Source organism: Mastomys coucha, unplaced genomic scaffold (genome assembly GCF_008632895.1).
Source record: "Mastomys coucha isolate ucsf_1 unplaced genomic scaffold, UCSF_Mcou_1 pScaffold5, whole genome shotgun sequence".
Taxonomy (NCBI): domain Eukaryota; kingdom Metazoa; phylum Chordata; class Mammalia; order Rodentia; family Muridae; genus Mastomys; species Mastomys coucha.
In genome coordinates this window covers 76,324,102-76,335,310 of record NW_022196911.1, presented here as the reverse complement: position 1 = coordinate 76,335,310, position 11,209 = coordinate 76,324,102, and the positions used below count along the sequence as shown (strand labels likewise).

General features: G+C 41.9%; 1 protein-coding gene across 2 annotated transcripts in view; it reads left to right on the top strand.

The window, feature by feature from the left end:
- The window catches only part of Myo1d (myosin ID), a 307,808-nt gene that overhangs the window by 218,241 nt on the left and 78,358 nt on the right, over positions 1-11,209 (top strand). For both annotated transcript variants that reach the window (XM_031353808.1, XM_031353809.1), the window contains exon 21: positions 8,551-8,705. In XM_031353808.1, the coding sequence (XP_031209668.1) occupies positions 8,551-8,705 (155 nt within the window). The remainder of the gene's footprint in view (positions 1-8,550; positions 8,706-11,209) is intronic.

The window sequence follows — 11,209 nt, the reverse complement described above, 5'->3', positions numbered from 1 at the left end:
GGGGGGAAGAAGCTACATTCTGTTGCTATAAGAACTTAAGTAGCCTCTTTTTAAGACCACCAGCGTAATCAACTTTAAAAATTAGAATTTGCCATAGCTCTCAGAACTCATCCGATAAGTTTCCTTGTGCAGTAGTTAGCAAGAAACTCAGAACCAATGAAAATGCAGAGAATACCAGTTAGTGGGTGTGCCCAGCCACTGATGGGACATCAGCCATTGCCAAGGCTGAGAACACTATAGAAGAGGAAGCAGAAAGACTGTAAGAACCAGAGGTCAGGGAGGACCAGAGTCAAGTCGTGTCTCCTAGGTAAGAGAGGACTGCTGTCCTCGTGAACTTGTGCAGCTGTGGTCAGCATTCTAACTGGAGAGAGGAGGACTGATGAGTGAGTTACAGACCCCAACAGCTCCTAGGGGAAGGAGAGACGGTCTTTTAGGGTGTGTCCCCTGGTCGGTTGACCCTATGCAGTAGATGGCCCCACACCTATGAGTCAGCACAAGTTGGACTCAGTGGATAACTTTTACGAAAAGAGAGAGGAGCTGAGAGAAAAGTAGAAAGTTTGGAAGAGAGGTGAGGGTAAAGATGATTAAAATATGTTTTATAAGATTCGCAAAGAACCGATACAAATATATTAAATTAGTCTTCCCATGCATGTGCTTTTTTCTGTACTAAAGATTGGACATATGGCCTCATATATGCTAAGCAAGCACTCTCCCACCAAACTGCATTCCCAGACTTGCATTTATTTGTTGGTTTGTTTGTGGTTTTATTTTGAGACAGGGTCTACCAGGCCCTTCTGAAGATCAGTACTTTTTTTTTTTAATTCTCAGTCTTGGTAGTATATACCCATGTAAATAAAGGACAGGCAATAGTTCAATATTGCTACAGTGGACCCTTGAATTTAACAGTCTAAGTAATCATCTTTGTAGCCCATAAGAGTTTTTAGACTGTGCACAGCAGCTAGAGCACCTGTAACCCAGTGCTCCGTGCACTGGAGGAGGGGACTGCTGCAAGTTTGAGTTTGGCTACACTACAGAATAAGACTATTTCATGCCCGCCCACCCACTCTCAAAATACTGAAATCCCCAAAGTCCCCAAAAGTACAGTTTGATGCAGATCCAGAGCTAAGACTGAAAAGCGAAAAAGAGCAGCCAGGGAACACACTGGTGCGCAGGTGTATTTCCTATCCCAATGTGGGTATCAGAATCACCCATCTGTATGCTTGAGGATCTATGAATGTTACTAAATGTTACATACAACACACATGCAAATTATACTGTAACTTGTACTGCAGTTTTAGAATATACCAAACGTACAAAATACGCTTTATTCTGGCATTTTCAAATGTCTGTGTCGTGTGCTTTGACGATATTCACTCGCCGTTCTCCTCTCCTGTCTTCCCCTCTCCCTCCCACTACTCCCCTTTGTTTCCTGACTAGTCCCCTGCAATTTTCGTATCATATATATCTAGATTCCACATATGGGAGAAATCTAGGGTTCTATATATAAGAGAAAACATGCAACCTTTGTCTTTTCTAGTCTGCCTTACTTAACATAATCATCTCCAGGCCTGATCACTTTTCTGAAAAAGACATAACATCCTTTTTTCTTTCTGCTAAGCAAAATTCCACTGAGTATATATGCCACCTTTTAACCCATCTGTCTGTTGATAGGAATCTAGGCTGGCTCATAGCTTAGCTGCTCTGGACAGTGCCACAGTGAACATGAGTGCAGGTATCTGTTATGTTTCCTTCCTTCAGGGACATGCCTGGAGTACTATTGCTGAATTATTTAGTAGTTTTCTTTTGTTTTGGGGGGAATCTCCGTGTTGATTTCTAGAATAGCAGTTGTGGGCAGTGGGCTGTGCAGCCTACCTGGTCCCTCTGGAATCCCAGAGACCCGGTGGGTGGTAATTTCCACCTGCATGGGACCGAAGGTGTTCGACCACACCTCCTGGGCCCCTGGCTCCTGTTGGAGTCACAACCCCCATAGCCCCCCTCCCACCGCAGGAGAGGTGTGTGATATTGGTCACATATAGGCAGCACCAAGCCTTTCCACATGCAAATAAGGTTTCCCCAAGCTCTCAGTCCAAACCAATGAGAAGTACCTGCTGTCGAACCCTGAATCACCCCCAAAACTGTATATAAATCCTATCCAGGGAATTAAATGTGTGAACTACTCAGTCATCTGAGCCTTTTGTTCTAAGAGCTGTAACACTTAGGTTCAGGTCTGCTCTCCCAAAACAGCGCCTGAAGCTGCACTGCTCTCCTCACTGGCTAGTCAGCCTTTCCTCAGCCCCGACCAGACTCAGTGCAGGGTGGCACAGAGTAACTGAGTGACCTGGAAGGCATGGCAGCGATGAAGGTGAAGCCAATGCAGCAGCAGAAACGGGGGAAGTGACTTCTCCTCCCTGCCCGCACTCGCTTTCCTTCACCATTACTCGGTACTCTTGCACCGGGTCAGAGATCCGGGTCAGAGGCCGGGTCAGAGATCTCCATGGAAAGCCTCCGGAACACAGGCCCACAAGCAATAATACATTTACATTCCTACCAGCAGTTAGATGCTAATCTTTTTTTAAAATGAGTATGGGTGTTTTGCCTGCATGTAAGTCTATGCACCATATGTATGCAGTACCCTCAGAGGCCGGAAGAAGGCATTGGGTCCTCTGGGACTGGAGTTGCAGAGAGTTCTGAGCCATCCTGATCCTCTAGAAGAGCAGCCAGTGCTCTTGATGAGCCACCTCTTCAGCCCCTATACCTCAATTTTAAAAAATCCTGCTGAACAGTTAATTCAAGTTGTATAAGAGTGAGGTTATATTTCTAATTTTCAGTTCATTATTTATTTTAGCTGTTATTTATAAAAGTAAATAAGCTATAGATATCATTTAAAAATTACATTACAACATGCCTTTAATCCCAGCACTTGGGAGGTAGAGGCAGGCAGATTTCTGAGTTTGAGGCCAGCCTGGTCTACAGAGTGAGTTCCAGGACAGCCAGGGATACACAGAGAAACCCTGTCTTGAAAATACAAAAAAAAAAAAAAATTACATTACAGACTAGAGGCATGGCTCAGAGGTTAAGAATGCATACTGCTCTTCCAGAGGACCCAATTTCTGTTCCCAGTACCCCCATAAAGTATTTCATACCTACCTGTAACTCCAGCTCCAAGAGATTCTCTTCTGACCTCCAAAGGTACTTATGTGTATGTGTCATGGATACACACACACACACACACACACACACACACACACACACATATAAAATCTTTTTGGTTTAGTTATATTAAAAGATCCAGGTAGAGTTCTTCATGGTCAGCAGATCTGAGGCCTTTCATTTTTTTTGGTTTTTTTGGTTTTTTGGTTTTTTCATTCTTTAATTCCAAGGGAGCAAAATGTGTTTTCTCCTCCGTCTGCAGCACTTTATTGCCAAAGATTACCAAGTAGTTAGGAAAAGCTAAGCCAATAAGAATAATGAGCCAGTAATAAATACAAGTGAGCCCCTGCCACTTGCTATAGAAAGGAGCATCACTTGTATACATGATATATTATAAAATAAAAATAATTGCATATCCAGAATTGTATGCTTGCCTTAAAGAATTGAAAGCCAGCCAGGCGGTGGTGGCGCACGCCTTTAGTCCCAACACTTAGGAGGCAGAGGCAGGCAGATTTCTGAGTTCGAGGCCAGCCTGGTCTACAAAGTGAGCTCCAGGACAGCCAGGGCTATACAGAGAAACCCTGCCTCAAAAAACCAAAAAAAAAAAAAAGAATTGAAAGCCATCCAGTCTGACCTCAAGGAATACCCCTCTAGTTATACAAGCATAAATCATGCAGATAGCAGGAAGATGTGGCCTCCTAATTAACTGAGTTTTACTAATGTTTTCCTAATGCAAGCCATCCTTTCAATTGTGAATTCAACTTGTTGATTATTTTGGATTTTCCCATTTGTACATCAGATTGTCCGGCATGGGGGGTGGGGTACTCATATAAGACCATAAGAGAGAGAGAGAAGATGAAACATCAAATCTTGCTATCAGAATTAAATAAAATAATCAGGATGGCTTCCACACATTTCTTTGTGTAATAGAGCATTCTAAGTCATATAAGAATTATCATCCAGTCCTGATAGTACCTGTAATCCCAGCATTTGGAAGGCTCTAAGGCAGAAGAATAAAGCAGAGTTCCATGCCACTGGCTAGAAAGGCCAGAGGAGGTTTAGCCCCAGGAAACTGAATGGGCATCAGAGATGCCATGGCTGAAGTGGATTTTACAGACAGATCCATCTCAGCCGCCAGCCCTCCTACTCACCATGCACCCTCCCAGAACAGAAGACTTTCTCTCTTGTTGTCTGCCTGCCTCCAGACAGGGGACCTCATCTTTCCTTGTGTAGTGGAGCAAGCCCAGTGCTTCTGTCTGCCTCTCTTGAGAATTAGGACTTGACATACAGTAATACCTAAATACACAAAAAACTAATTCCTATTCACGGCAGATGCAACTCCCCTTTTCAGAGAATGATAGGGAAGGAGGTGAGGGACCTCTGATGAGGAAGGAAGGGCATCCTGGGAAGTGGTCCTCTGTGTGAGCACAAGTGGGGGTCACAGCAGCATGCTGCTTCAACTGCTCTTGCTAGCCCCTGTAGCTAACAGCTCCTGGAAAGCGCTGGCAGTTACTGCTGCTCCCATTCTCATTTTATTAGGTTTTAATCAAGCTTTCTGTGAAATGCTGCATAAATTCAATTTTGGATTTCACAAATAAAGTAATCAAATGAGAATGAAGCATCATAGGCATAAAATATTTTTCAAATGAAAATGATATTTTTAATTTAATCATACAAAAGTCATCCAGATGCAGTATGCCTAAGTGGCAGAGAAATTGCTGCACTGCCTTACCCCTAGCCTCAGACAGCCATTTGTACAAAATTTAATGAATGATTTCTAATTATTTAACTGTTTCCCTGCTCTCCATTAAACACCAACCTGACATTCGTTAAAATGCACCTCAGCCAACGCATGGTGGGATGGCTCCGTGGGTAAAGACACTGGCCACGGAGCCCGATGGCCTGATTGCCATCCCTGAAATGCACTTGGTGGAAGGAGAGATCCAACTCAGTGACTTCTAACCTCCCACATGAGCTGTGTGGCCTGTGGATGCCCACACACACAGTAAATAAGCAAATAAAATCCACCTGAGAACTCACCTCATGTGAAGACTTCCATAGGAGTACGATTTATGAATCTTACGTTCATTTATGTGGTGTTTGAAAAGGTTCCGTGTGATATGGCTGGGGGCGTAGCTCCGTGTATAGTACTTATTAACATGCTGAAGGCTCCGAGTTGGATCCCCAGCACTGAAAGAAAGAAAAGGAAAAAAGGAAGGAAGGAAAGAAGGAAGGAAGGAAGGAAGGAAGGAAGGAAGGAAGGAAGGAAGGAAAGAAGGAAGTGGGGAGAAGAAATGAGAGAGAGGGAGGGAGAGAGGGAGGAAGGAAGGAAAGAAGGAAAGGAGAAAGAAGAAATGAGAGGGAGGAGGAAGGAAGGAAGAAAGAGAAAGAGAGGGGGGAGGGGGGGGAGGGAGAGAGAGAGAGAGAAGGAAAGCAAACAGAAAGAATTTAAACTGGGTATGAATGAAAAAAAAAAAACCCGCAAGTGTGAGTCAGTTCATAGCCTGACTTCTGGTCTCTGGGTCAACACATCACCTGAGCACCTTGAACCCTGCTTTCCTCCTCTGTAAAATGGGTGATTCTCCCTAGCCTTCCAGATCTACAACTGAGGAGTCTCCTCCTGTGCTTGGATATTCTCCAGAATCTGATTGTACTGACTCCCCTGAGAATGAAGTTTCTAGTTTTGCTAGATCCAGTCCTGGTGCCAGCACATGCACTGTCCTGCAGCCGCCTGGTTCCTGCTGGTTGCTTGCTCACTGATGGCACCAGTGGCAATGAGGGGGTGACACATCAGTATTGCCTGCAGTGGGAAATGCCCAAGATGAGAGATGGCTCTAGTGTCTACTTTGTTGCCCAAAGTAGGATGCCTTGGGATCCAAATGGCCAGAGAGCTGTCATTTTTAACTTGCATGTAATAAAATTGGCCTTCATGCGTGAAGCTGGTATCCAGGTCTGTTAGTCTTAAGACATTGTAGTAAACACTGCCATGGTTAGAACACACAGTGGCTCCATCATACTAGAATTGTGAAATCAACCGAAATCGCGTGTGACTGTTGGAGCCAGATTGCTTGCACTCAACATAACACCTTTGCTGCTTATGCTTGTTATAGAATAAGCTGCATCATCAGTTTGTTCTTTCTCATGGCTGAGGGTTGCTTATAGATGTCTCTTGGTTTGTTTGTCCATTCACCTATTGATAGGCATTTGATTACATTCATTTGGAGTCGTCATATGGCTGCTACAAACAATCATGTATATAATTTTTGTATTAACAAAAGTTTGAGGTTTTGTAGGGGTGTGGGTATGTGTCTGTCTGTATGTCAGTGTTTATGTCTGTGTTCTGGATTTTTTTTCAGGCAGGTTTGTGGTCTGTACCTATTATGATTTTTATCTGTACCTTCTAAATTGCTAAGAATGTTAAACACCATTTTATGTTCATGTATGCCTTCTTTGGTGCAGTAATTTCTTATCATTAGTTTTCTTCAAGAAGTCTTACAATTAATGTTTTATGTTTAGACCTCTGGTCCACTTTGAATTGAGTTGTGAGGGCTGTGGCTTGAGTAAACACTTGTTTCTGTTAGAAAATAGATGCCCAGACAGCCCAGGTTGTCAGATTGTCTTCCTCTGATAAGTCACCTTTGCACCTCTGAGGGCAATGCACAGGTCAGAGTTGTGTGGCTATATTTCCGATCTTCCTTTTCATTTCTTTATAAATTACCTTGTCCTGGTGACTTCAGCCTTATAGTTATCATTAAAGTCAACAATGTAAGTCTTCCAACCTTGCTTTTCTTTTTCAAAACTGCTGTGGCTGTTCTAACTCCCTCGCCTTGCCACATATGCTGCAGAACCAGCTTTTTGATATTTAACCAAAACATTTTGTCTGAGATTGTATTACATCTGTAAATCACTTAATAGAAAATTGTCATCTTAACAGTACTGAATTTTCTAGTCTCTATTGTATTTTCTCTTCATTTTTAGGGTCTTTTTTTTCCATCTGTATTATAATTTGACTTTATCAGTATTTAATAGTTTTCAATAGGGCTGCTGAGATAGCTCACAGATTAAGAGCACTGACTGCTCTTCTGAAGGTCCTGAGTTCAAATGCTAGCAACCACATGGTGGTTCACAACCACCCGTAATGAGATCTGATGCCCTCTTCTGGTGAGTCTAAAAACAGCTGCAATGTACTTATTTATAATAATAAATAAATCTTTGGGCCGGAGCAAGCAGGGACTGAGCAAGCGCGGTTGACCAGAGCAAGTAGAAGTCCTAAATTTAATTCCCAACAACCAGATGAAGGCTCATAACTAACTGTACAGCTACAGTGTATACTCATATACATAAAATAAATAAATAAATACTTAAAAAAATAGTTTTCAATATATAGGTCCTACATGCATACACACTTTGTTAGATTTCTAAATATTTTAGCTTTTAAAAAGTCATTGAAGGGATAGGTATTGTATTTGTTTGGTTTTTGTTTTGTTTTATTTTTGTTTCATTGTGTATTTTTCAAATATGTTATTGGATTCAGTTTGCTAATGGTTTTATATCCAAATTCACAGAGGTTATCAGTTTATTATTTTCTTCTTTTTTTTTTTTTAAGTTTTTTCGAGACAGGGTTTCTCTGTATAGCCCTGGTAGTCCTGGAACTCACTCTGTAGACCAGGCTGGCCTCAAACTCAAAAATCCGCCTGCCTCTGCCTCCCAAGTGCTGGGATTAAAGGCATGTGCCACCACTGCCCGGCAGTTTATTATTTTCTTATGCTATCTATTTTTGGTGTCAGGATGATGGTTTAAAATAAGTTAGATGTGTTCCATTCTGTTTTCTAGAAGGGGTATGGAAAATTTGTGGTATTTCTTTAGATGTGTGGAATCATCTAAGATGATTCACGAAATCATCTTAGCCTGGAATGTCTCTTGAAATTTTTAGGAGATTTAATTTCTTCAGTTGTGTATATTATGACTGATCTGTGTCTGATCAGTCAGGCTGTTTGGAGGAGAGGGGGTTAGTAGTTTGTGCTTTCAAGGAATTGTTTGGTTTAAGTTGTTGAATACTCAGTTGTACCTAGAGTTGTTCAAATAATCCCTTTTTATATTTGACGTCATTGTGGTCTGTGCTGAGAGTCCCCCCTTATGTTCCTTGTCCTGGCAAAAATGTCTCTCCATTTTTTGTCTCTTAAGCTAGAAGCTTGTCGGTTTTATTCATTTTCTGAAAGAATCATCATTTTATTACCTTGATTTCCAATCACATTCATTTCTTACTCATTGTTTTCTTTTGTCTCCTTATTCCATGAAACTTGATAAAAGCAAAAGTCATCACCATCGTTGCTATAGCCTGATTTAATTCATTCTTCCAGGAGACACCCTAATAGCTTTCTGTGTGTTCCCTCCTTGCAGTTGACTGGTCTGAGTGTCTCCAATGGAAAGGACCAGCTTGTAGTGTTCCATACAAAAGACAACAAAGACCTCATTGTCTGCCTCTTCAGCAAACAGCCAACCCATGAGAGTCGTATTGGAGAACTTGTTGGAGTCCTGGTGAATCATTTCAAGAGGTAAAATTTTATTTTCATAGCTAAAAGACAAGTTTTAAATACACAAAATGTCTAATCATACTTATCACTAAACTTGGTTCATGCCAATGTAAATATATTGTTTTCCTCCACAAGGACAAATTAAAGCATCTTTCTCATAGAAGGTAAAATTAGCATCCAGCCTTATTTCAAGGCTAGGAATGATCCTCTGCCTTTCCAATATCTAGCTTTGTCAACAATGAGAGAATCCTTCATGGTTCTTTCATTGCTGCCAATCCAAGTGTAATATAATTCAATCCAAACAATAAGAGAAATCACTTTATTGTTCATATGGCCACTGCTTCACATTTATCCCAACATAATCAGTTAGTGTGTCTACTGTGGCTATAAACAAATTAGAAAACAGATTTAAGGTAGCATGTAGGTTCATAAAGGTTGAGGAAATTCCCAGGACAGGGAGAAATTGTTACAGAAACAGTCATGTCTGAGAAAATCACTGTGAAGCAGCACGGTACCTGGGGGGAGAGCATGGGGAGTTGGAACAGTGATAGAGGCTGGAGAGATGGCTCAGCACTTAAGAGCGCTAGCTACTCTTCCAGAGGACCCAGGTTCAATTCTCAGCCCCCAGAAGCTTACAACCATTTGTAACTCCAGTTCCAGGGGATCCGACACCTTCTTCTGGTCTCTGTGGGCACTACACGCTACACACCTATGTGATACATTGATATACATGCAGGCAAAACACCCATCACATACACAAAAAAAATAATAAAATTAAAAAATATATTTAATGGACTATAGACACCCCCCTCCACGGTGGGAACTAGTCAGTAAATACTTTTAAACAGGGGAGTAGATTTTCAAGTTATTTGTTGACATGTTGGAGATGGCCATGGAGTAACCATGCTGTAAGTAGTCATGGAGTATTGGGGCAGGGCCCTCTCCTAGTTTACATTCTCATTGTGGTATGCTTTCTTTCCCCCTGACCCCCAACCCCACCTCATCTTGATGTAAGAATGAACGAGGTCATGCTACAAAATCAATGGTGGCAAATGGTACAGGTGGCAGCTCATTTTCTTCCTGAAAGACATTTCCATGTTCTTAGAAATGTTCAGAGCTGCCTGCTAGTGTTATACCCATAACCACACATTCTACTATCTTTATTTTTGCTGATACATGTGTATTGTGTAATATAAACAGTCTTGTTTTGTTTGGGATATGATCTCTTTGTAGACCAGGCTGACTTCAAACTCACAGAGATCCATCTGCCCCTGTCTCCTGAGTACACTATTCTTTGTTATTAAACCTTGTATTCTAAATCAAAATGGATCTTTACATATTTACATATCTTATAAATTATACTTAGTGATCATCTTGTAGACTACTATAGGATGTATAGAATTGATAAAAAATGTGTGTGTGTGTGTGTGTGTGTGTCAATAAGCCTAGCACTCCTTTAATCCTAGCACTGAAAGGCAGAAGCAGGTCTGTCTCTGGGTTCAAGGGCAGCCTGATCTACAGACTGAACTCCAGGACATAGCCAGGCTACATAGAGAAATCCTATCTCTCAAAATAGGATTTCTCTCTGTGTGTGTGTGTGTGTGTGTGTGTGTGTGTGTGTGTGTGTGATGCACATATAGCTTTTATGATGGTTCATCCATATTGTCAGCTTAACAGGACTGAGGGATGCCCAGGACTTCAGTAAAGCCCACTGTTGGGTGTCTGTGAGAACGTTCCCAGAGACAGTTAACATGTGTGGCAATGGCTGAGAAGGAAAGGCCTGGCCCTTTGTGTGGGTGGCATCATCCAGGAGGCTGGGAGCCCAGATGGATTCCCTGCATCTGCCCAACAACTGTAAAAGCTACGCATACAAAAGGGTTCAGGATGAAAGGTTATGACGGAAGCGTCTGTAGTCAATGTCCCTAACTCACATGAGCAAGCATGTCTTCCTGTAAATATTTAGTCGTGGCAAAGTATGAACAATAAAAGGAATCGTAGCTTGTTGTCTCTGACTTGAAGACTTGTGCTAATAAGTACAGTTGTCTTGCCCGAGGAACTGAAGTGCTTTGTCTCAGTCTGAGTTCTTGTTTAGTAAATTCCAGCTGGCATTAAAGGTCTTCACCCCATCTGTGGCTCTCTTGTAGTGTGCAGATTGTCCCTAGGTGTGGGCCTCCTACTTCTAACATAAGAGAGACTTTGTCATTTCTTCAAAATCTCTAGATGTAAGAAAAGAAAGTTAACGGGATGCTAACACTTTCTCCCAGTTCATCCTTGTGGTCTGTCTTCTGAACTTGGAGATCAATTAGTAATGAGTATTAATCTCCCTTCCCTAAAACCAGGAGAATCAGACTTGAAATTTCAGCTTAGAGTTATAATCATCAACCTGTTCCTTATTCGATGAGGAAAATTAATTTTATTTTCTTTTTCTGGCCATTGTCCTTTATTGTCTGGTCTCTTACCTGTCCCGCGCTATCTCCCGCCAGCAGGAACAACGCGGCACACACAGGATCCTTCTGCAGTACAAG